At 48.2% G+C, this 22,649-nt stretch overlaps 9 protein-coding genes across 9 annotated transcripts; 6 read left to right on the top strand and 3 right to left on the bottom strand.

Moving 5' to 3' along the window:
- Positions 1-1,150: 1,150 nt before the first annotated feature.
- EI90DRAFT_2904762 (uncharacterized protein) lies at positions 1,151-1,901 on the bottom strand (the record flags this gene model as incomplete). Its single annotated transcript, XM_039054178.1, has 4 exons — positions 1,151-1,266; positions 1,328-1,430; positions 1,496-1,692; positions 1,760-1,901. 4 exons carry the CDS (start codon positions 1,899-1,901, stop codon positions 1,151-1,153), a joined length of 558 nt encoding a protein of 185 aa, XP_038922638.1.
- A 977-nt stretch (positions 1,902-2,878) lies between these two features.
- EI90DRAFT_3278813 (brg1-associated factor b) lies at positions 2,879-4,664 on the bottom strand (the record flags this gene model as incomplete). Its single annotated transcript, XM_039066627.1, has 10 exons — positions 2,879-2,917; positions 2,978-3,103; positions 3,168-3,344; positions 3,403-3,517; positions 3,574-3,725; positions 3,780-3,913; positions 3,970-4,064; positions 4,120-4,318; positions 4,368-4,595; positions 4,631-4,664. The coding sequence occupies 10 exons, from the start codon at positions 4,662-4,664 to the stop codon at positions 2,879-2,881; spliced, it is 1,299 nt and encodes a 432-aa protein (XP_038922637.1).
- Positions 4,665-4,775: 111 nt separating this feature from the next.
- EI90DRAFT_3031798 (uncharacterized protein) lies at positions 4,776-6,937 on the top strand. The gene is made up of 2 exons (XM_039058343.1): positions 4,776-6,412; positions 6,467-6,937. Exons 1-2 carry the CDS (start codon positions 4,792-4,794, stop codon positions 6,748-6,750), a joined length of 1,905 nt encoding a protein of 634 aa, XP_038922636.1. The 5' UTR covers positions 4,776-4,791; the 3' UTR covers positions 6,751-6,937.
- Positions 6,938-7,627: 690 nt separating this feature from the next.
- Positions 7,628-9,779, top strand: EI90DRAFT_3031797 (uncharacterized protein). The gene is made up of 5 exons (XM_039058342.1): positions 7,628-7,853; positions 7,929-8,427; positions 8,482-8,927; positions 8,983-9,091; positions 9,145-9,779. Exons 1-5 carry the CDS (start codon positions 7,704-7,706, stop codon positions 9,714-9,716), a joined length of 1,776 nt encoding a protein of 591 aa, XP_038922635.1. The 5' UTR covers positions 7,628-7,703; the 3' UTR covers positions 9,717-9,779.
- EI90DRAFT_3031793 (NUC169 domain-containing protein) lies at positions 9,702-12,804 on the bottom strand. The gene is made up of 8 exons (XM_039058341.1): positions 12,127-12,804; positions 11,926-12,074; positions 11,645-11,870; positions 10,946-11,592; positions 10,648-10,892; positions 10,472-10,596; positions 10,225-10,412; positions 9,702-10,160 (listed from the first exon to the last, which is right to left on the bottom strand). Exons 1-8 carry the CDS (start codon positions 12,628-12,630, stop codon positions 9,896-9,898), a joined length of 2,349 nt encoding a protein of 782 aa, XP_038922634.1. The 5' UTR covers positions 12,631-12,804; the 3' UTR covers positions 9,702-9,895.
- Positions 12,805-13,015: 211 nt separating this feature from the next.
- EI90DRAFT_3207485 (S-adenosyl-L-methionine-dependent methyltransferase) lies at positions 13,016-14,009 on the top strand (the record flags this gene model as incomplete). The annotated part of the gene is made up of 5 exons (XM_039066433.1): positions 13,016-13,156; positions 13,206-13,291; positions 13,357-13,464; positions 13,519-13,643; positions 13,700-14,009. The coding sequence occupies 5 exons, from the start codon at positions 13,016-13,018 to the stop codon at positions 13,840-13,842; spliced, it is 603 nt and encodes a 200-aa protein (XP_038922633.1). The 3' UTR covers positions 13,843-14,009.
- An 840-nt stretch (positions 14,010-14,849) lies between these two features.
- Positions 14,850-15,505, top strand: EI90DRAFT_3031787 (uncharacterized protein). The gene is made up of 3 exons (XM_039058340.1): positions 14,850-14,945; positions 14,996-15,113; positions 15,283-15,505. The coding sequence occupies exons 1-2, from the start codon at positions 14,855-14,857 to the stop codon at positions 15,097-15,099; spliced, it is 195 nt and encodes a 64-aa protein (XP_038922632.1). The 5' UTR covers positions 14,850-14,854; the 3' UTR covers positions 15,100-15,113; positions 15,283-15,505.
- A 315-nt stretch (positions 15,506-15,820) lies between these two features.
- On the top strand, positions 15,821-18,241 carry EI90DRAFT_3031783 (uncharacterized protein). Its single transcript, XM_039058339.1, has 18 exons — positions 15,821-15,879; positions 15,941-16,019; positions 16,082-16,095; positions 16,159-16,179; positions 16,244-16,321; positions 16,378-16,457; positions 16,511-16,542; positions 16,605-16,629; positions 16,686-16,697; positions 16,760-16,775; positions 16,834-16,906; positions 16,965-17,035; positions 17,092-17,179; positions 17,242-17,286; positions 17,343-17,380; positions 17,436-17,577; positions 17,655-17,708; positions 17,785-18,241. Exons 5-18 carry the CDS (start codon positions 16,251-16,253, stop codon positions 17,917-17,919), a joined length of 882 nt encoding a protein of 293 aa, XP_038922631.1. The 5' UTR covers positions 15,821-15,879; positions 15,941-16,019; positions 16,082-16,095; positions 16,159-16,179; positions 16,244-16,250; the 3' UTR covers positions 17,920-18,241.
- On the top strand, positions 18,240-20,952 carry EI90DRAFT_3150162 (uncharacterized protein). The gene is made up of 18 exons (XM_039065637.1): positions 18,240-18,750; positions 18,813-18,891; positions 18,954-18,967; positions 19,041-19,061; positions 19,126-19,203; positions 19,253-19,332; positions 19,385-19,416; positions 19,479-19,503; positions 19,565-19,576; positions 19,639-19,654; positions 19,717-19,789; positions 19,847-19,917; positions 19,971-20,058; positions 20,121-20,165; positions 20,222-20,259; positions 20,323-20,455; positions 20,533-20,586; positions 20,657-20,952. Exons 1-18 carry the CDS (start codon positions 18,677-18,679, stop codon positions 20,759-20,761), a joined length of 1,038 nt encoding a protein of 345 aa, XP_038922630.1. The 5' UTR covers positions 18,240-18,676; the 3' UTR covers positions 20,762-20,952.
- Positions 20,953-22,649: the final 1,697 nt, after the last annotated feature.

The raw sequence follows: 22,649 nt of genomic DNA, 5'->3' as shown, positions 1-22,649 counted from the left end.
GGTGCAAGCATCAAAAGGGACAACCAAATGGATGCGCAAGTTCCCACCCATCTTTCCCATGTCCATTCCCATTTCCCACTTGTGTCAAGGTACACTTTATCGCCTGTCGTGGAATACAATGCTGTATCAGGATTGTCGAGCTTGTGCCCTTTTCGGTGGCCAGAGGTCTACGAGCCGTTGAACGGATAGGAGTCCATGTCAAGAAGTGAGAATTCGGCGGTATGATGGATGATAGTTTAATTGTCCAAGAGGTTTGGGAAATACATTAGGGGCGTAATATCGCATGAGAGGGGCTGGGGATTAGAGACCTAACCAAACAGTAGGAATAGTTGGGAAAGCTCCATACCTAGCCCGTTCGCGTCGGCCTTAATTATTGGAAGTTGTTGCTGTGTCATCCTTTCCTTTCTCCTCACCTAAGCGAGGGGCAATGGTCAGATTTGTATGCAAAGCACGGTTTGGGAAATGATGGTGTGAAGGAGATTCGAGCAGCGGGGGAGAAACCATGAAATCCATTGGGCAGATCGTCACATCAAATCTCAACTGGATGACAAGGCGTCTACATGGATGTCGTCCTGGTCTATTAGCCCAAAAAGAGCGTACGTGTACCAACCTCCGTCCGCATCCATTGGCTCGCCAGCAGGCTCAACCTTCGCCCGCAGCTTGGCAGATAGACGTGCAAGTCGAGCTGCTTCGTGAATTGCGAAGGGGCTGTTTGGCTGGTCGCGCTTCTCCTTGCGGTAGTGACGCTTAGATTTCGAGCGAAGGCTCTTGGCCATTTTGCTTAAGAATAAGAACAACCGGGGAGGTAGCGAGGATAAAATGAAATCTTGCTCTAAGCGGTGCAGACGTGTGGGGTTGTCAAACTGACAAAAGCGAAATCTTGTGGCCCGGAAGCAATCGCCCAGCTGCCCTCCTCCGAGTCATCTGAAGCGCCAGGCGCCAACGCTCGAATTGAGCCTGTTGGGTATTCTGACAAATCTCCAACACAAAGTGAATTATTCTATTCTGTACAAGGTGTGACTCTTTGACGTTCAATCCTCTTGATGCTAAAGGCTTTCACACTAAAGGTTTTGCACATGCATGTGTTTCAGCCGAACTTGTGTAGAATAAACTGGTGATCTGCGAGGAGGTTGGACCCTGACTGGCTGAATCATTCTGGGGACGACGAATCGATGAGAGGCTTGTGTGAATATTTGCTATATTCAGGTCGATCCAAGGAGTTTAGTGCGACTTTGATATCTGTTTGAATATCCTCGATGAGGCTCTCTGGTACGAAAAAGCTATGTCATGAAAGAGGGCGTTATAGTCGTGATCCAATCAGTCATACCGCGAGATGTATAATCCAACTCTGGTCGGATATATCCCAAAACCACAACCGCGAGGTAGTGACCATAAAAATCTGTCGGATATTTATGGATTATGTGGACTTCCTGCTCGTGTTTTCAAGGAGACCTTATCAGCGGGAGTGACATGCTGTCCGCAAGCACGTACTCACGGCGGACGTCTTCTTGTTCCCATAGTACGGGTTCCGTCCCAAACTCATAACCATTGGGAGTACCTTGAGGTCCTCTTCTCCTAACGAGCCTTTCTGCTCTGGTCCCTGATGCTGATTTGATACTTGAGCATATCCATAATATATTCCGGCCTCTGTAGCAGACGTAATAGGCTCTAATGCATCGTCCGGAAGGTTTGCTGGGAATCACACACGAGCTGTGCGGTGACCAACTGCACCTCTAAGCTTCAAATCCAGGCAACGCACCTGTATGACATCCCAAGTCTCTTCCGCCTCTACCGAAGCCGCGTTGTATATATCCTTGGAGACGAATCGGGAAAGGTGGTTTTGGCACGTCAGGGCCAACGATTGGCGGACGTGAAGCTCGAAAGGTAGCTGTGCTAATCATCGCTGGCGGCGACCTAGGGGTGGTTATGTCCCCTGTGGACGCTTCACCAGGATGGTCATCATGTTGTTGACTCATTGTGGATGGCAATCGATTGTGGACTTGTGTGAGCGGATAACAGAGTTAGCGTGGCGACGACCCCGACAAAACGTCGAAGCCTCTTGATTACACGCAAGCCGGTAAATACAACAAGGAGGTGACGGGGCAGGTGGAGGGTAACGATGAAAACAGCCCCGAGGGCTATACCGGACCCCCCCGTTGACGGGGCCGGGAGTCCCACACACGTGGGTAATGCATTTCCTCAGAATAACCTCACGGGAATATCCATTTCCCAATACAAGCCCCAAATATAGAAATGTATCGCGAAAGCTACTTGGGGATTTCACTAAAAAAAAAAGAAAAAGAAAAACAGCACCGAGTAACAACAGACAGGTTACAAACAAAAGGTATAAGCCGAGAAATGAAATATCCAACGCGAACATTCGGGTTCCTACTCGCCGAGGATAACCGAAGACCCTCATCCTAAGCAAAACCGAATATTCAATACCCGACTAGGCTGTCCTAAAACCAAACTGATAGGAAGTTAATGTCAATTAGACCTTAGCAAAAGGGGAAGACAACTCCAGCGTGCGCAGACGCAATTAAGGATCTAAAGCGTACAGCGGACGAGATCAAATAAAAAGAACCAGTACCGATTGAGAAAAGTGAGTAAATAACGAAGAAACTCAAGTGCATACCAGAACTACAAGAAACTGAACATCGTGGATGATCAGTGTAAAGGCACGATGCAATAGATATCGCGTACAGAAAAGGGCTTGGCCTAGCAAAGGGCACGGCGGATGCTCAAGGGAGAACACAGGTGCTGAAGTTGGCGCACACGTTTAATCCATTAAATTCAAAACACTTTCATTCGCATGATATGAGCACAGTAGGATACAACGAGGGTTCTTTCAAGCACTCCTAATTGATAGCAAGTCCGTTTATTTGCATCTCTGCATCACTATTGACGCACCATGTTCCTAAGGAGGTTCCCACGATGGTCAAACGTACTCATTTCCAGCAGCAAGAGTCGTACTCACTTGCCATTCCTCCGCACTGACCCATAGTTGGTGGAAAGTCCCCAAACTTGCAAGAATACTGCCTCCCAGCCATCCGGCATATTTGCGTTCCGTAGGGTTTCCCGGAGCGTGCATTTTTATTTTTTGCTGGGTATGATGGTCAAAGTATCAGTTATTCAGAGCGCTGCGTAATCTGGTTCGAAAGACTCACGGCAGGGAAGAGTTGCTGCAGCTCGTTGAAAATCCTGTCGCTCATCCCCTGCATCATCGAGCCCGCACCGGTCAGGACTACGTGATTGAGAAGCGCGGCGCGCAAGTCGGGTTCGACGCTCTGCATTGTTGTCGTGATCATCTCAGGGATCGTTGGCGCCCGGGGGACATTGGGATTCTATGGAGTTTGTTCTCTCAGCAAGACTCTAGCTGCCTTTGGACATCAGGACACGAACAGTCTGAGCTGGCGGTTTGAAATACATTTCCCCAGGAATAAATCGATCTTGCGCAAACATAGCATTATACCCAGTGGGGAATTCATAATGGCGGGGGGGTCTTGCGTGGGCAGCCCTAATATCGAGGACGTTTGAATGTTACACCAATAGGAAGGACTTTGTGGAACATACACTTCGGTCCACCCACTTTCAATTACAGCATTAGCGGCCGCAATCCACTCCTCAGCCTCGCGGGCTTCAGCCCATTGTCTCCAGCTTTCCGTGGCTTGCGATATCCTATCTTCACGGAAAATGGCTTGATGAGGTCGTCCTATCTCAACTGCCTGGAGATGTCCCATCAGGAGGAAGGAGAATTACAGCCTTTATATGATCCTTACTTTCTTGGAGGCGATGAGTTGATAAGGAAGAAGTTGGATCGGGGGTCGTGGATATATTGGATGATTGCTAGGGGTGGTGAGGATTCTAAATGCTGTTGACTGTACTTGAGGAGGGAGGGCGGAGCATGACATTCCTAACGGACGATAAATAATGAAATGTCCATGAAAATGGAGTGGGAAAGAATGGTACCTTTCCTCAAGACGAAGCCATCAGAAATGGGGGTAACGCTGACCATGCTCTTTCCAACATCAATGACCAAAGACGTCCCCTTTCCTGACGCGAATCTACCATTTATAACTAGGGGGCCCTACATGTCAAGGCAAACGTGGTGGAACTCACGAACTCAGCACTGCATTATTGGCGATGTAGAATGCAGGGACTTTGAATTCTTCGAACAAAATTTCTGCCATCCTCTGGCGATTCTCTGGAGTATTCCAAGGCGCCTCAGTCACCATAACAGGATGCTCGGCCGGGCTACAATCCATTTTGGTTACAAACGCATGCGAGATGATGGAGGGAACCGCAGTGAAATCCTTAACTGAACCATATCAGTAAAAAATAATCCCAAAATATTGCATACAACGTACTTATACCATCCTTCATCGGATTTGCAACCTCCATGTTGGCTCTCCACTCAGTGACATGATCCCCAATGAACAAACGTGCGTTGGACGGTGCACCAGGGTCAGCCAGAGGCTCCGATTCTTTCACGTATCCGTATGTAGTGGAAAACACGGTTCTAGGGGTGTCATCGCCTGCATAACCAGCACGCGTCGTGGAGGTACCAATATCGAGAACAAGCGCGGAAACCTCATCTATCCAACCGCTGGTATCAGCTCATATCATAGACGTAGGGCCGAAGACTTGCCTCCCCCGTAAGTCATGCTATGCCCAAAGTCTTAACTGAGGCTGATGACCGGTCTATGCTCGAGGAATACTAGGAATCGGACGTCGCTATTCAACAAGCTTTTGAAGTTCGGTAGACGCCGCACGTACAAAAACTGAATTGATATGCTCAAATCTGTAGGGTGGTCGACGAGCTCGACTGTCCGATATGTTAGGCAGTTTCGATACTTCCATGTGGAACCCTCGATAGCGCTGGGACACCCTGATGCCATTCAAAACAATGTTGACATCAAAGAACCCGGAACAATGCCCGTGGCATCCACGAGTCGGGAACATGTCGATCTTCTGCGAAGGCTTGTGGAAGTTCTCAACAAATCTAGGGCAGCTGCCCCGCCTGCATTTACATGGAAACTCTTTCTGGATGTTGTCAATTCATGGTCTATTCCAAAGGACTCTATAACACTACCAATATATCAAAGAGCCCTGCGGCGATGTTTACCATACGCTTTTGCCGTCCGTGGGCACGCATGGAAGAAAACGCCAAAATGGAAGAGAGCCTCAGTGCTTTCCGCGTTACACCCCCACTCTGACAAGATACGAGTTATTCTGGAGAGTTCTCGAGCATCTGGGGTGAAATTGCAAGCCGAGGATTACAACTTCATTCTCAGCCATTATGCAGCCGTCGGTAACGCTCAAGGCGCATTAGATGTCATCCAAGAAATGAGGAATAGTGGATTATCACCGAATGAGACCTCATTCGTACGTGTCCTGCAGGCGCTGTCGAGAAAGCTGCACTCAGTTGATACATTGCCACGCGAGGAGAAGGAGGAAATGTATCACCTTGCGGCACAGTCTTGTCGCGGCATTATGAGCACTATGAAACAATGTGGATTCCCATCAGCCCCCGTGCTGGACTTAGTGACGCGTATCTTGGGGACTACGGGATCGCTGGAGACTTACGAAGAATTGTTGAAATCCGTTTATGGCGTCGATTTGGCCCAGCCAGATACTGTTCCCACAGATTTCCTACATCAATTTCAATACTCTGTAGAAGACGCCCGACGGACCAATCATCCCATCCCCTCATTGCCCTCCATATCCACTCAGACCCTTAACACTGTCATCAAACTCACTGGGGAGCATGGCGTAAGGGCCGCCATTCCTGCAGTTCGAAACCAATCCTACACGAAAATGATTGCAGCATTTGAATGCCTCACTGCACCCCTCCCATCGATGCGGAATCCTGACGAAGCCTTTGGCTACGATGTCGGGGATGACGATGAGCCATACGTTCCCACCCTGACCTTCCCAGACGGCACTATTTTCCCCGGACGGCTTTCCACCCCAGCCCCAAATTCCCAGACATTCGACTTTCTCCTCACTTACTTATGCCAGGCAGACTACAAGATACTTGCCAAACATTATCTCAAAGTCACATATGAACAAGAACGAACGCAATCCCGTAGCTTCCGCGAAACTATCGGAAAATTACTACATCCATTCAGAACCGAGAACCCTAAGCCCCTCACAGAATCCGATTTCGCTACGTTAGTTCAACAGCATGTATTATCACCTCGGATCCAAACGAACCGGCACATGTTCAAAGTCATGGTTCATATGGCGAAACGGAAGGGTGACCTCCAGATGCTAATGTGGATTTTAAATCTGGAACGGTCATCGGTGATCCATAAAGAGCAATCGCTCAAAGCGTTGGTCAAGATGGCCACCTGGATTAAGGATAGCGGCAAAATGTTCGGCACGACGAATTCGGGTTTAGGGGTTGCAGGTAATGGCTGTCAAACCGATTGGGGTATTTTATCCTGATGCTTAGCTCTAACAGAACCCGGGAGTTCTCCACTTATTCATGCAGCAGACAAGCACATTCGGTCATTAAGGAGGAACATCGTTGCCCTAACTGAGCATTTGGAGAGCTTAGGGCATTCCATGGTTGTCACAATACCAAGTCCAGCGACTAAAACCGATGGATCAGCGGTTCGAAAAGTGTGGATGATAGAGAGGAGGCGGAAACGTAAAAAAGTTAAGAAACGTAGAAGTCCCGCACCGGCGCCCGCACCCGTTCCACACACTGTTCTCCTTGAAACCAAGTCATCCAAAAATCGATAACGATCGATGTGGATTATTGGCTCTGGTGCTTCACGTCATATAAGATATAGATCATATTATTCACCAGCAACGATTTTATAATAATAATCGGCTCATCTGACAGTCCTTCAAGATGCAGGTTTTGGGCAGTGAATTTGGTTTTGCTCAGACAATACATACCCGATGTACAAACTCGATATCAATGCGGATGCGAGCTTGCGAGGTTTTTGTTGGGGTTCGATTCCTTCCTACCGTGGGAATCCGCATGGCCACCCCGTAGGAAATGACCAGCAAATCTACCTCTCCGTGCGCTGCTTGTTGGGGATAGTTAGTAAATTTATATGAAAATAAGAATTATTAGGTACTGCAAGCTCGGCCATCGATCCAGTTTGAGGGGAACCCTCATAACAGAAGTACGTAGCTTGGCCAGTTCCTAGTTCATGCATAACTAACCAGATCTCGTGGTAGTGATTGGTAGATAAGCTGGACACACGTGGAATATACTATGGGGTGTCTGTACAGCGTTCAACAGTGTTGTTATGTAGCACTCAGCGGGGACACTCGGATAACGGGGGACAACAACCAAATTGTCATTGTAACCGCACGGCGATATAAGTAGCTAAGATAATAACAGATTATCAGACAAAAGTAAAAAAGGAATGAGATACGCGTAAGCGCTACATGTGGAACGCAGTTCAACAGTGAAACACGTAGCACATGGTCAAGGGGTATCATATCATAGCCGATATATATAGGCATGATATGCGTACCGGCGCGTCGTCATGTCTTGCTCAAACAACAACAGTTTGTGTCGGAACCGTGGCGGGATTGGGAGGTCTTGGCAAGAGTCAATGATGTCATGTCAGCGGGAGGCGTGGGATTTTGGCCCGTTCGATGAATTTCATATGTGCAGGTAACTGCCGCGAGTGAGCCATCACAAAGAGTTGGAGTCATTTGGACATCTCCAGGCAACTATGGGCGCGCTCGACACCGACGTGAATGAAGCTCCTACCAATGTCATCCAAATTGACGCGAACCGATATGAGTCTGCACCAATTGTCTCTGTAACAGTGTACGTCGCAGACCGTGCAACGGTCACTAGGCGAATACCAGTGGAATTGAAGGTGAGGATGTGCCCTCCTATTTTTAGTTTCTTCATATTGGGGTGACTTGCGTCGGGCGCGCGTATTTTCCTTTAGGCAGGAAAGAACGAAGTCACTGTCAATAAACTTCCGACTATCCTTGAACCTGAGTCCATCCGCGTAGAAACAGAGTCGACGATTCGCGATCAGGATCTCGTTGTGTTCGACGTGTATCACTCGAACGCTGCCTCCAGGAGTAAAAAGCATGATGGCGATACCCTTTTGTTGGCGCTTCGGGATCGCCAGGCCACTCTCAAGGCAAAACTTACCGCGCTGAACAAGCAGTCTGAGGTTCTGCAGAAGTTTGGTGCGGGCCTTTCTGGCTCCGATACCAGGCCCGAGGACCTGGGAAAATTCCTGGATATGCAGTTTCGCGTCGAGGAGAAACTATTTACTGACGTCCAAAGCACGAATAAAGAACTATCTGCTGTGCAGAAGGACATAGATAAGGCAACGAGGGCATCTCAATCCGCACACGAGGAAAAGAAGGCTATCGGCGTCACAGCCATTATTTTAGCGGGTACGGAAGGGCCCGCGGAGGTGATATTGACGTACAGTGAGCGCTGGTCCTTTTCATGTCAGCTTGCTGTCACAGCTCACATATTCTCAGTGGTATCCAGTGCATCTTGGAAAGCACTGTACGACGTTCGCGCAGATATTGAGGCGTCTCTTGGCCAGTCCAAATCAGTGGATGCATTCAATACGAAGGTCATCCTTGAGTATCGAGCCTCAATTGTTCAGAGTACCGGAGAAGATTGGAAAGGCGTGGCTCTTACCCTCAGCACAGCATCACCGAATGTTGGGAGCGATATTCCTGAATTAAGCCCGTGGAATATTGGTCAACCACATACTTTGAGAACGCGTTCCGTCACGAAGTCCCGGGGACTCTCCCTCCGGGCGTCCTCGGGAATCGTGGCGGATTCCTTCTCGGCTCCAAAGTACAAGGCAAAGATCCAAATGGCGACTGTGACCGAAGGGGCAATCAGCTCGAGCTATGAGATCGCCGGGTTTTCCAATATTCCAAGTGATGAATCGGAGCACAAAGTGTCTGTTACGGTTCGTGCATTAGCCATATACTGGTTTTTGTGCTCATATCTTCCTTCGATCAAAGGCTGTCAATTTGGACGCAAAACTGACCTGGATAACGGCTCCTCGTTCAGTTCCGTCGGTATTCTTGCAATGCCGGATCAAGAACACCAGTAACTTCCTTTTGGTTGCAGGAAAGTACTTATTTACTTTATCGTTCCGTTCAACTCGCCTAACAGACTGACAGGCCAGTCGAGCGTATTCATGGACGGGAATTTCGTCGCTAAATCGAGCATTCCTGACGTCTCCCCTGCTGAATACTTCAACTGCTCCCTAGGTGTTGACCCTGCGGTCCGTATTACGTATCACCCTCGCCGACAACTGACTTCGCATCAAGAAAGTGGCTTCCTGTCCAAGGCGAAAATAGAGGCAACGACGTTCTCTCAACGTATATCAGTTAAAAACACTCGTCCTGGTCCTCTGGAATGTCTTGTTGTGCGGGATCAGATTCCCCTAAGTGCAGACGAGCGCATTAAGGTCAAAATCATCAACCCAAATGAAGAGGCTCTAGGTCCTTTCAATGGAATCGCTTCTACTTCAAAGAGCTTGGCCCCCGAGTCGGTGCCACGTGTGGCATCCATTTCACCTAATGTTACCGCAAGGTGGGCCCAAAAGGACACGGAGGATGATATCCTAGGAGAAGGAAAGGGGCCGAAGGGGGACGGCGTTCTTGAATGGATCTGTCTCAACGCGAAGGATAACCTCGACTTGGAATTAGTTTATGAGGTGTCCAATCCATCTGGCCTCAAATGGGAGTGATATATAGGAGGCTTGTTTGGATGTAAATTAGGTGCGATCGGTATCTCAATATTTAACCTGCCCCACAGAGAAGCCCCTAAAGCTAGTACCATTCAAGCTCAGCTGAACAACCACCAATAATGGACGTGAATAGAGAGTATGACTACTGAGACGACTTGGAATAGCGCACACAATAAACACTAGTTTGCCCAGACAGCCACATTTCCATCTGCTCCTGCGCTTACAAGCCATGGATGATCCCTCAACCATTCGATCTCCAGTACACCCAGGTGATCCGAAATCTTGTGGCCACTTAGGACTCGGAGTGGTACGATCAGCGGGTCGGTTGTGAGATCATTGTACACCCGACCGTGGAAGATTTGAATGGTCCCGTCATCAGAGGAGGATGCGAAGAGAGGGTATGAGGGGTGGAATTTAACGGAACGGATGGCCTTTGAATGAAACCTGCGCCGTAAAATGAATGCGTGTGTGATTCAAATGACATGCATAAAATAATGGAAAAATGTACTTCAGGATTTTATATGGTTTTTCACCCAGCTCAAGGTCAAACCAAGCAAGTTTGGAATCGTAACTACCCACGATTAGATGATCGCCTGAAGGGTGCACATCCATGCTCGATATCCAGCGCATGGTACTTGAGAGTGTTCTGAGAAGCTTCTGGGCCACGAGATCATATAATCGGATGTATCGCTGAGTCTAGATAGGGTTTACGGTAAGATTGGGAGTCAAAACGCTTTTTTTTTGGTCAAACTCACTGCGACGAAGAACTGTGGACGAATGGGGTGAAAGAGAACCTTTTGGACTACGCCTTTCACCCTTCTAAATGGTGCTTGCGAGTGCCGCTTGCTGATCTGGTGGATCCAAACAACGCCGGAAGCACCTGAGAACATACTCAACGCAATGCATTGAAATTTGGGGAGGAGGGACTCACTCGTTGAAGCGACATAGTCGCCCTTCCGGTGAAACGTGAGTTGTTTGACAAGCCCTGAGGCGTGAGGCATCGTAATGGTCATTATGGGTTCATGGACTCCTTGTGAATACCCAGAATCGGACACTGTCCAGTGAAGGGATTCCTGTGCAGGGTGAGGCAGATTGGGAGGAGTAAGAACAGATAAGGTGGCTTGGGCTATTGCTGGAGGTTGATAAGGAGGCATGATGAAGTGGATAGCCTCGTCGCTTCAATAGCCAATCAGACGCGATGACGCGGAAAGCTGCAAAGGTGTACTCACATCCCGACCACCAGGAAACTAATACCATTCTGGGGACACCACGCAATTGATGCCACCCGCGACCCAAACTTGAAGCGAGCACCTTTATGCCCCACAACTGTTTCCCAAATTCTGACCTCGCCACGCTCATCCCCAGAAGCTACCCAGACACCATCAGGACTGATAGAAATACATCGAGCGCGACTCGAGTGGCTCGTCCTAAGCAATTCAAAGGTGGGGAATGGTTTAAGCTCTTGTGGGGATGGTAAATTAGGCAGTAACGATTTGGCCTCGATTTTCTTTTTTCTTCGCTTTCTTTGTACTCGGGGAGCCATGTATAGATCAAGTAAACGAGAAAATCGCTCCTGAAAGAATCTATCATAGCCTGGAACATGTCGAAGAGCGTCATACTTTTGTGGCAGGAAGTTGCGTCCTGAGTTGAGAGTCCCTGTTGCCTCCCATTTTGCCTTCTCCTCTGTAGAAGGCAAATACTCGGCGGGCGGGTTATACGATTCGGCATTGGTTGGAAGTGGCACTTTAGGTGCTGCGAGCGGTGGAGGCTGGTGACGTTTTGAATCGGACCAAATTTGGTAGAATTCTGGTTCCTTCGAGACGGGTTTATTGGGAACAATACGGCCTTCGCGAATGGCGCGAACAATTTTCATGACCTGATCCGACAGAGATCAGATATGATGGTGGCGCATTAGATCTCCAACTCACTTTTTGCTTTTCCCATTTACTTGGGAGCCATCTCCGTTTAGGTTCTGGACGTCTATTGACGGGCAGAACCATCTCTTTGCCCTTCCCAGAGTACCATTCCACCATAGGCTCGTAAGGATTATATCCAGCATCAGGATTTTCTCCCATTTGTAAGCGACGAATGATGTCCAACTCTTCCGTGGTGAGTTGAATGTCATTCTGTGTCGAACGGTCAAACCCAGCGGTCCTTGATACAAGGCATGAGAAAAGTACTTTAACCAGGGTTTTTTCAAAGCACTTACCAGCTAGTTGGATCCTCCACTGTGGACAAGAACTTATCCAGTTCATCTCCCTTGGCAGGCCGAAAGATTTTCTTCCCATCCAAGTCGTACCCAATGTGAGGCAAGTCGTCATACCAATGCATCGGGACGTTTCCTATCCGATTCGGATCCTGTGCAAACTTAGCATCAGCCAAACAAGGATTAGAGATGTCCCCAACTCACATCTTCGGTGGAAGAGTCTGAGTCGTATCCTGCTTCAATGTGAGGGTAGACGCGCTTCGGGCGGCCAGTGATATCTGAGACGATCGTTTTCCCTTTCGACCCCACTTCTACTTCATCCTCAGAATCACTGTCCTCGTCTTTCTCCTCCAATTCATTGGCAGAGTCTTCAATAAGAAAACTGGAAACGTCAGATTCCTCTTCGTCCCGCTTATCTTCATCTTCCTCGACATCCTCTTCACCTTCAGCATCGCTATCACTGTTATCCGAACCTTCAACTATTTGTGGAATCACCAGGTCGTCGTCGTCATCTTCTTTCCCATCATTGTTGAGGTCTCCTTCAACTTCATTGTGGCCCCCATTCCCTTCCTCATCGTCGCTTGGCGGCTTTATGTCAACCTTCTCCAGAGGAAAGGGGTCCTGAGGGGGCTTCGATACGAGAGCATCAGTCGCCCGTTTCCTTTTCGCGCCAGTGGAAGCGACCTTTGGCGCTTCACGCCTGGACATTATTCCAAATGTGCGAAATTTTGGTCCCGTCACACGGTGTGGGTGACGCCGACTCAATTACACCATCGTTGCCTCTATTGAGATAGACGTTGGTGCAGTCCTGGAGGCTCTAACAATCTCCAAACATTTCCAGAAAGGGTTACGGCTGAACAGGTTATCATTCCGTCCTTGCGTGTTCACTTCTGCTCGTCGCCAAATATCCTTTTCAAGTGCCCTTACTCACAATCACTCGATGAGTCGATCCGACAAGCACAGAGCCATTGAGCGCATGAGAGCAGTACTGAATGCCAACTCTGCCGGTGTGAATGACGACCCCACAAAAGCCGCCGTGAGCGCCGGCTGGGAACAGCTCTGGTAGCTCGCCCTCGACTTAGTGGTCATTGCGATGGCTAACGTCGATTGCTACGTTAGGAAAGAAGGCGATACACCTTGGAATGATGCAAGAATAACCAATTCTATCCAGTTAGCACTTGAGAAACTTCAGGTCCCGAGAACGGGTCACGTCCTGGTGCCCGGTTGTGGAAAGGTACCAGTTAACCCTCACATGTGAACATCATTATCGAGTGAGCCTCCAGGGCGATGATGTCATATACTTTGCAACCGAGGGTTTCAAAACTCTTGGGATAGACATATCGCACACTGCAATCGAGAAGGGAAAACGGTGAGTACCTGTGCAAGCTACACCTATCATCTCCGCATTTTTTTCCTAATTTTCCAATCGCCAAGGGAAGTGGAGTCCCGGAGTTTAAATCCGTCGAAGGTCGCGCTTGCCGTGGATAACTTCTTTGATTTAGAGTCCCCCGAAGGTGGCTACGACATAATATATGACTTCACGTACGACTTTCCACGCCCCTTTTTCCCAGTTCCAATGTTATTGACTTTGTTTAGATTTTTCTGCGCCCTCCCTCCAAGCACAAGACCAATGTGGGGGAGTGCAGTGAACCGCCTCATCCAACCAACTGGCGGATTATTGATTGCCACGGTTTGGCCAATCGATCGCGCACGTCCGACAGGTCGGTCTTGCTCCTGATGCCCATGTAGTAGCTTCCTCTCACGAAAATGCTTCCAGGACCTCCATACTCTGTGTCCGTTGATGACTACAGTAAATCACTCGGATCAGGCTGGAAAATTGTTCTGAATGAAGATCCGCCAAACCTGGACAATATCCATGCTGGTAGAACCAGGGTGGTAGTGTGGAAGAGTGAGAGATGATGACGTTCGCCTTTATTCTTTCGTTACACAAATGCGGCCTTGTTTTGGTGCGCTGCGTCCATGTCTCCTGCCATAGATACCCTCCTGGAAAGGAGGTGGATCATGTTGTACATCAGATGTGCCCATTCTTATGCTAGGTCCATCGATTGTGATTCATTCTCGGAACTCGCCTACCAATCACCTCTATCCCACCCTCACGGCGTTCTAGATGCCAACGACTCCGATCCGGAAGGCAACTAGGGGCCCACGATCGGCATCTCGCATCGTAAGTGTGGAAGGAAGGGCATATCATAACCATGATCGAACAAAGGATCACGGTGATTAATTGGGCCCATGCGCAGGTCAAGTATTCTCGCGATTGTCTCACCCTGCAGTCCTACTGTATCGTATCATGTAATATTGCATCAATGCCATGCATATATGGAACACATCCAGTGCCGACGAAAGGGCACATGGTCGTTGCAGGTTGAGCACGATTGGACATCCCCATTAGCGCATAGGGAGTACTCCAGCCCCTATGACTTCGTAATATCCCAACGTAACAGCTCGGATGACAAACCTCCCCCGCGTCCGAGGCAAAGAATTTCGCCAAAGGATCCGCTTCGTTCGCCAGGGGCACCTTCATCCTCTTCCAGCTACGATCCGCTCATGCTTCCCTACGTGCCTACCTTACTCGATGGGTGTCGACTCCTCCAACTGCCCCTCTGTGCGGGGCCTGAACCCGTCGAGCATCATCTCTTCCTGCCTTCGTTTCTCTTGGCACGGGCACCTAGTCCTGAAAAGGGCCATCCTGCTGGACTCTGCCAAGGATAGTTCTACCAAAACCTTCCACCTGACCCAGTTGCTGTCTCACCCAAAAATCATATCGTCCCGCTCACTATCCGCTTCATCCGCGATACCGGGCGCTTCCCCTTGTGTCCACCTCGACCGTGTGCATCTAGCTCCATTACTATCCTATAATACACGCCTCTCACTCTCGGACGACCCACGGTGACCCCACTCCGCGGGTGCCATGCACTCTTATGTGTTATTACTTTGCTTTCTCCATACCACCCAATACTCGATGCTTCAGACAACCAGCTTTTCCACCCCCATTACTTATGGTTGCATTTCTCACCCGTGTCAACATAGTGCGGCGTACGTATGCCGATAGTGCACACACACACGTACTTAAAGATGGAATCATTCATCATCATCCCCAACGCAACCCATCATGAATGGGCCAGAAATGAAATTTGGCCAACTCCGCTAGGATAAAGCTCAAGGCAAGACTGGTGGAACCTCGTTAGAGCCGATCAAATACACACATGACATTGAAAACAAAAATAAAAGGACACTTGGGAAGGGAACTGAACAGGAGGGAAAGACCTTCGGATCTCAATAGTATCCGGCCTTGCCAAAAGCACGTTTTTACCAAACATTGAAAAAAAAAAAACACTCTCTCCCATGAACCGCCCTGGCCTGCGGCTTGTTCTTGTGACGAAGCAGATCGTCAAACATTATGCCTTCTGCATGTGACCAAACCGACATCGCCTCGCACCGGACTGGTGATCCCATGGCCCCAATCAGCTTGATGGAAAAGCTGCACGGCCTATCCCTGAAGGACTCTGCGGGGCTCATCTGCGGACGCCGAGGGCATGATAAGATTGAGCCAATATACCTTATTTTGGCGTTCGGCCCGAGCCGTGTGGCGGTGGCTTGTGCACAGCCGGAAGCGCACTAAGTCGGGCAATCGGCATCATGGTCCCGGTCGTTTTGCGCCGATCCAATCATCAACGAACCATTCTACCCAATTCAGGAGTGTTGGGGGGGATCGCCGATGATCATTTCATTAGTGGTTTTGCCTAATCGACCCTAAGCTTCTGTTATATATATGAGCTGCGTGTCATGCAAGTGAACATTTAATTGTTGCCTCCCTCACTCTCCAAGTGGCTCGCCCCGCCCTTCACCTCGCTTGTCTGTCATGGTTCGCATCATAAAGGGCGCCCTGGAAGATGTCTTTGGCGGCACTTTCGTCGGGAACGTCTGCTCTACATTGTAAGGATGATAAACCCAATATTTGGACCCAGGCATTCACACACTCACACGCTGGTTTCAGCCTCTTTGGGATACTCACAGTACAGGTCGTCCTTTACTACATCCGTTTCCCTCAGGATGGGAAATGGATTCGGCGAATAGTACGTCCTCATCGATTGTTGACTCGAGTTTGATGGGGCTGAAGTTCCTGGTGTGACGATAGGTTGGATTTCTCTGGTTCGTTGTGCATTTTCAAGTGATCGGAAGACCGATTTTGATAACTTTCTGCCCCTCCTAAAGGATTACCATGCTCTTTCAAACGTAAGCCACATCCGTAATTCTAGAATATATCCGTCTCAATGGGCCTGTGGTTTACACTTTCAAGAATCTTTATGACTAAAATGATTTGGTGGTGGCACATCCAAAATTATTTCAACCCCCAAGCACTGGCACGGCCGAAATGGTACGCAATTTTCATGATCGAGCCATGAGATACCTCCTACTCAACGCTTTCCTCAGGGAATTTTCCTCGTATCATCTTGCTACAACGATAGAATCCCTTTTCGTCCAATCTTTCTTTGTGTATCGCATTTGGGCTCGTGAGTCCTTGTTGGAAACAATGAGTTTGACCGTTCGTAAACTTTGTCGCTAGTTTCTTTAAATATTTATGTCGCCGCGCCCCTGGTAGGTTGATTGGTACCTTCTCAAGCTAGCTGCAGCGATACTTACCCATTCCATAACCATAGCAAGCGCTTGTTATCACGCAATTTGGTAAGCTTCCAAACTCAGAACGTCCTCCACATCCCTCACGTCTTGGTTGCTGGCAGCTTTTGCTGCAAGTGAGTTCGAAGCTTATGTCTCTACCTTCAGAGTCCTCATTAGCCGCATAATTCATTCTCAGCACTTTTAACTGAGGCGTACGTACCATCACCGATCGCATGCCGTCAGAATTCTAAATAGACAATAACATACCAGGGACATAGCATTATCTTTCGACACAGTCGCTCATAAGTGGAATTGGTTAGTCAGGGTTTGGTTAGCGATCCAGGTATGTAGGTCCCATCTTTAAATACTTGTGCTTATACGTTCTTTTGCGAAACCGCAAGGCAACATGTGACGCTTTAATAGCAATGTCGATGACGTTCCTGCTCTGGCACCGGAAGACTGGTTTCAGGAAGTGAGTCGATGACCGAAGTGTAGCACGTCAGGACCAACCGGACTTCTTTTTCATAGAACAGACAGGGCCATTAACACGATGGTGTACTGGTCCGTGGCCACGGGCAGCGTGACCTGTCTTCAATCTATTATCGTAATGAGTATCGTAAGCATGAGCTACATTTATTCCTCTTAGTGGAAAGCATTGGGCCGACACCATACATTTAGTTTTCCCACCTCGGCTTCACATTTAGCGCCCTTGTATTTGGAATTGTGAGTCTGTTTACAAGGGTTCTTCCCGCGTCTAGGATATTTATCAACTGTTTCAGACCCTTAGTTCCATGTATCCCATATCAATGCTTACAAGGTGACAATTTATTTCTCGTCTCTGGACACTCATTGATAGAGTTCTTCCCCGCTAGCCTGCATATGCGCTCAAGAGTACGAAAGCAGCTATCTGCACCAAGTGCTAGTGCACCCCTTGGGGCGTTGCCATATGCTCCGAGAAAGGTTGTGATTGCCCATGAACGAGGAGAGCACATAGCACTGGCACCACGCCAACCTGTGAGTTTACCGCGCCGGACTGTGGAAAAAGAACACGGAAACTAACCAGTATTGCCTTCTGGACGGACCCCTCTAAGAGTAATGTTATGGTGAACGTCTATCGTTCCCAGCATGAAGACAGTCCGAGAAGTGTAAGTCTTTTTTTTTCCACTTGCACTGTTCATTACAGCAGAGTTGACGGAATGTTTCGGGTTCTCGTGAGAATAGAACATTGTCGATCAACTTGGTCATGATCAGGTCTGCTTGTCAGATGCAGAGGCCTCGACGCTACGCAATTCCCTTTACTCTGATGTCGAATTTGGCTCCACCAAACAATGTCATCGGTCTCCTACGCCACGATAATTTATGAATGTTAATCTGTATCCACCAAAAGGCACCCACAGAGCTCCTCCATGTTAAAAGTTGCAGTCCAACGCTGCCGTCGGTCGGGTACCGGCAGTTGCTTGGCACAGATGTTGCCAAAGCGAGATCCCCCAGCCGTACATTCATCACTCTTTCAGGCGCTAGCGCTGCAGCATAACCCTCTACGTATTTGCCTTTATGTTGTTTTACCCTTTTTGTCTTTACCCTTTGGCTTTAAGCCTTGTTTCCCACTCACATTTCACATCAGTGGCATAGAACCATGTGTATAAGGACAGGACTTGCTCTGACAAGTTGATACCCCCACTCATAGTGGCATTGTGCTGCTCAGCTTATCGTGGGCCAGCCTTCCCTCGTGCCCGGGAATGAGCAAGTACAATCACGTAATAAATCCAATCAAATGATTGGTGTGATTTAGATCAAGGGGCCCGGTTGAAGTGATTGGAGTTTCGGTGACATGCCAACGATATTTACTTATGTAAGCGTCGCAAAGACTGGAACATGGTTCCATGGTTTGCCGACCCCTATGACATAGATCTGATCGGCCAACGAGGTCTAGCTGTTCAGTCATGACCTTCGCTGTATTGTGGCGGAGTTGTTCGTCATATTGTCATATTTATCATCATCATCATCATCATCCACGAGCTCCTCCGACTGGCTACGAGTCTTGAGTATACTTATATGAACCATCCCCTCTCTCTCCAAGCAGCTTGCCCGCCCTTCGCCTCGCTTGCCTGTCATGGTTCGCATCATAAAGGGCGCCCTGGAAGACCTCTTTGGTGGTACTTTCGTCGGGAATGTCTGCTCTACATTGTAAGGATGATAAAAACCAATATTCGAACCCAGGTATTCACACACTCGCACGCTGGTTTCAGCCTCTTTGGGATACTCACAGTACAGGTCGTCCTTTACTACATCCGTTTCCCTCAGGATGGGAAATGGATTCGGCGAATAGTACGTCCTCATCGATTGTTGACTCGAGTTTGATGGGACTGAAGTTCCTGGTGTGACGATAGGTTGGATTTCTCTGGTTCGTTCATTCTAGTGGTGCATTTTCAAGTGATCGGAAGACCGATTTTGATAACTTTCTGCCCCTCCTAAAGGGTTGCCATTGTCTTTCAAACGTAAGTCGCATCCGTAGTTCTAGAATATATCCGTCTCAACGGACCTGTGGTTCGCACTTTCAAGAGTCTGTATGACTAAAATGATTTGGTGGTGGCACATCCAAAATTATTTCAACCCCCAAGCACTGGCAAAGCCGAAATGGTACATAATATTAAGCCATGGACATACCTCTGCTCAACGCTTTCCTCAGGGAATTTTCCTCGTATCATCTTGCTACAACGATAGAATCCGTTGTCGTCCAGTCTTTCTTTGTGTATCGTATTTGGGGTCGTGAGTCCTTGTAGGAAACAATGAGTTTGACCGTTCGTAACTTTGTCGCTAGTTTCTTCAAATATTTATGTCATCGCGCCCCTGGTAGGTTGATTGGTGCCTTCTCAAGCTAGCTGCAGCGATGCTTACCCATTCCATAACCATAGCAAGCGCTTGTTATCACGCAATTTGGTAAGCTTCCAAACCCATAACGTCCTCCACATCCATATACTAACGTCTTGGTTGCTGGCAGCTTTTGCTACAAGTGAGTTCGAAGCTTATGTCACCACCTTCAGAGTCCTCATAAGTCGCATGATTCATTCTCAGCACTTTTAATTGAGGCGTACGTGCCATCACTCATCGCATACGGTCAGAATTCTAAATAGACAATAATATATATACCAGGGACATAGCATTATCTTTCGACGAAGTCGCTCATAAGTGGAATTGGTTAGTTAGGGTTTGGTTAGCGATCCAGGTGTGTAGGTTCCATCTTTAAATACTTGTGCTTATACGTTCTTTGCGAAACCGCAAGGCAACATGTGACGCTTTAATAGCAATGTTGATGACGTTCCTACTCTGGCACCGGAAGACTGGTTTCAAAAGGTGAGTCAATGACCGAAGTGTAGCACGTCGCGACCAACCGGACTTCTTCATAGAACAGACAGGGCCATCGATACGATGGTATACTGGTCCGTGGCCACGGGAAGCGCGACCTGTTTTCAATCTATTATATTGATGGGTATCGTAAGCATGAGCTACAATTATTCATCTTAGTACAAAGCATTGGGCCGACACCATAGCTTTAGTTTTCCCACTTTGGCTTCACATTTAGCGCCCTCGTATTTGGAATTGTGAGTCCGTTTACAAGGGTTCTTCCTGCGTCTAGGATATTTATCAAATGTTCCAGACCCTTAGTTCCATGTATCCCATATCAATGCTTACAAGGTAAAGCATGGTAAATTTGTCTCTTATCTCTGAACACTCATCGGGAGAGTTCTTCCCCGCTAGCTTACACATGCGCTCAAAAGTACGAAAGCAGCTATCTGCACCAAGTACTAGTGAACCCCTTAAGGCATTGCGAACGAAGGTTGTGATTTCCCGTGAACGAGGAGAGTTCATAGCACTGGCGCCATACCAACCTGTAAGTTTACCGCGCCAGATTGCGGCAGGAGAACATGGAAACTAACCGGTTTTGCCATCTGGACGGGTCCATCTAAGAGTAACCTCGTGGTGAACATCCATCGTTCTCAGCATAAAGACAGTCCGAGAAGTGTAAGTCTTTTCCCACTTGCACTGTCCATTCAGCAGAGTTGACGGAATGTTTCGGGTCTCGTGAGAATAGAACATCGATCAACTTGGTCGTGACCAGGTCTGCTTGTCAGATGCCGAGGCCTCGACGCTACGCAATTCCAATTACTCTGATGTCGAATTTGGCTCCGCCAAATAATGTCATCGGTCTCCCGCGCCACCACGATTCTTGAATGTTAGTCTGTGTCCACCAAAGGGCACCAATAGGGCTCTCCAAGTTAGCCACTCCAGCGTTCCCTTCCAGTGTGCGGCGGATTTTTTTGGGTATGATTGTATATGTATATATATTTTTAGATTCGAGAATATTTGGACCCAACTTGGGCAAATGAGACTACTTTTTGTCTCCCGTACTATCGTGTTTTTTGCTGGTTCGACGAAGCGAAATCGCGCAAGCGCTCGGGCTCCATAACTCTAGTGAGTGTCGGCTCCTTTTTATCCGTAACTTCGGAAACTAGAAGGGCCGCTGCGCTGCCGTAACCTTGCTTGCACGCGGAGACTAGAACGGTGGAATGATATATAGCATGTATAGAAGACTCTTTTTTTAGACATATGTATGTAGGAAAAGAAAGCGACCAACAATGGATATTTGACATTTTTGCTTATTCCGATGCTTCCCCATTTATCCCATGTCAGTGTTGTGATGAAAAACAGGCCGTTGGCCGAGTCCGGATTCTGGGCCAAGGGAAATGGGATCTAGAAGGACACATATAGTTAGTGTAGTTTGGAACATGTCAAGTTTGCATACACACTAACTGTCATCACTGTAAATTTTACCATCATTGCTATCAAGATCTGCGGCCATTTTGCTTCTTTCATCCAGAATTTCAGCGCATATCGAGCATTCAGCTTACCCATAGTGTTCATTAGGTTGTCAACCTGATTTGAGGCAACCACCATGTTCTGCTTACTCCCATCGATTGGGATTACCAGCAACGCGCTAAACGCGACCTGTCAGCATTCTGTCAGCACGTGTGAACTGAAGAATTGAATGGGAGGATGGGAAAGAGAATATCGTGCGGTGAAGATTCCCGACTCGGAGGTGACCTTGCAAGCAAGGTAATTCGGATAGACGATTGGGACTCAGTTTCAGCAATTTGGACTAAACCGACTGGGTAGGAGTCTGGTACATACACAGTTCAAATCAGTTGGGTGAGTAACTCGATCTCCAAGCACTTTTCGGTGACTTCCGCCAGTAAGACATAAAGCGCGATGCTCTCCCACAAGTGCGCTGTTCTCAACAGTTTCTATGTTGGGGGCTCGCATACGAGTCACTATTTCGTTTCAGGCACTCAGCTGTCACGAGGGAGGCTAGCGCACCTCCTCCCCTCTCTCACATGCACAACAGTGGGAGTGTTTTGGTGGCTAATTACATACTTTTGGCACACGAGATACTTCAGGTGCTCTCGTTCTTGTGAGAGAAAGCTAGCGACGTAGTCAAGCGCTAGACAATAATGGACGTTAAGCGAACGGTCTAACACAACCAAGAAAACAAGATCTCACCTCAGTTTACGATAGTATAACTGAGGAGAGAGAAAACCGTCGCGACGAGTGGCTTTTAAGCCTACAACGCCGCCTATCAACAAGAAGGACGGATAGGGAATAATGGGCAATCTTTAGCGGCTGGCAAGTCCGTACGCCACTACTGTGGGACGTCGACTTTCTCTAATAGTTCTAGCGTCTCCTTCTCCGATTCAAATGCAGGAACTGTTGGAAATTCATCTATCGCGGGCTTACATATGAAGGCGGTTTTCGTTAAAATTAGCATCAGGGCCTCGATCCTCCGACCCCGCATTTTCCTTTTCACCTTCATACATTAGGCTAGAAGCTGCAATACCTCTTTTATCTGTATTGTAGGCAGTTCTGTAGTGAAACTATGGCACACGACATGTTCGATGTCCGTTGAGCTCGAATTCCGTGGTAGCGGGTTGGAAATCGCTATACGGATGCGTCCTCGGACTTGTGAGAAACTGGGATTGTAACTCGTTCACTTGTACAGATGCGTACTGCATCTGGAATGGAAACATGAC

The sequence above is a fragment of the Cantharellus anzutake genome (genome assembly GCF_015039405.1).
Source record: "Cantharellus anzutake strain C23 chromosome Unknown EI90scaffold_3, whole genome shotgun sequence".
NCBI lineage: Eukaryota > Fungi > Basidiomycota > Agaricomycetes > Cantharellales > Hydnaceae > Cantharellus > Cantharellus anzutake.
This window is presented reverse-complemented; position numbering and strand designations above follow the sequence as displayed.

Excerpts from the sequence above, each read along its gene's own strand:
- EI90DRAFT_3031793 (XM_039058341.1), bottom strand. The coding sequence starts at position 12,630 with ATGTCCAGGCGTGAAGCGCCAAAGGTCGCTTCCACTGGCGCGAAAAGG. Across the intron at positions 10,413-10,471 it reads GTCCACAGTTCTTCGTCGCA|ACTCAGCGATACATCCGATT; the intron begins GTGAGTTTGACC and ends AACCCTATCTAG. Across the intron at positions 10,161-10,224 it reads AAACCATATAAAATCCTGAA|GTTTCATTCAAAGGCCATCC; the intron begins GTACATTTTTCC and ends TTTACGGCGCAG.
- EI90DRAFT_3150162 (XM_039065637.1), top strand. The coding sequence starts at position 18,677 with ATGGTTCGCATCATAAAGGGCGCCCTGGAAGACCTCTTTGGTGGTACT. Across the intron at positions 20,166-20,221 it reads GCGCCCTCGTATTTGGAATT|ACCCTTAGTTCCATGTATCC; the intron begins GTGAGTCCGTTT and ends CAAATGTTCCAG. Across the intron at positions 20,456-20,532 it reads CACTGGCGCCATACCAACCT|AGTAACCTCGTGGTGAACAT; the intron begins GTAAGTTTACCG and ends GGTCCATCTAAG.
- EI90DRAFT_3031783 (XM_039058339.1), top strand. The coding sequence starts at position 16,251 with ATGACTAAAATGATTTGGTGGTGGCACATCCAAAATTATTTCAACCCC. Across the intron at positions 17,381-17,435 it reads CCCATATCAATGCTTACAAG|CCTGCATATGCGCTCAAGAG; the intron begins GTGACAATTTAT and ends CTTCCCCGCTAG. Across the intron at positions 17,578-17,654 it reads CACTGGCACCACGCCAACCT|AGTAATGTTATGGTGAACGT; the intron begins GTGAGTTTACCG and ends GACCCCTCTAAG.
- EI90DRAFT_3031797 (XM_039058342.1), top strand. The coding sequence starts at position 7,704 with ATGGGCGCGCTCGACACCGACGTGAATGAAGCTCCTACCAATGTCATC. Across the intron at positions 8,428-8,481 it reads GGAGGTGATATTGACGTACA|TGGTATCCAGTGCATCTTGG; the intron begins GTGAGCGCTGGT and ends ACATATTCTCAG. Across the intron at positions 9,092-9,144 it reads TAACTTCCTTTTGGTTGCAG|GCCAGTCGAGCGTATTCATG; the intron begins GAAAGTACTTAT and ends ACAGACTGACAG.
- EI90DRAFT_3031787 (XM_039058340.1), top strand. The coding sequence starts at position 14,855 with ATGCACTCTTATGTGTTATTACTTTGCTTTCTCCATACCACCCAATAC. Across the intron at positions 14,946-14,995 it reads TTCCACCCCCATTACTTATG|TGCACACACACACGTACTTA; the intron begins GTTGCATTTCTC and ends GTATGCCGATAG.
- EI90DRAFT_3031798 (XM_039058343.1), top strand. The coding sequence starts at position 4,792 with ATGCTCAAATCTGTAGGGTGGTCGACGAGCTCGACTGTCCGATATGTT. Across the intron at positions 6,413-6,466 it reads TTCGGGTTTAGGGGTTGCAG|AACCCGGGAGTTCTCCACTT; the intron begins GTAATGGCTGTC and ends TAGCTCTAACAG.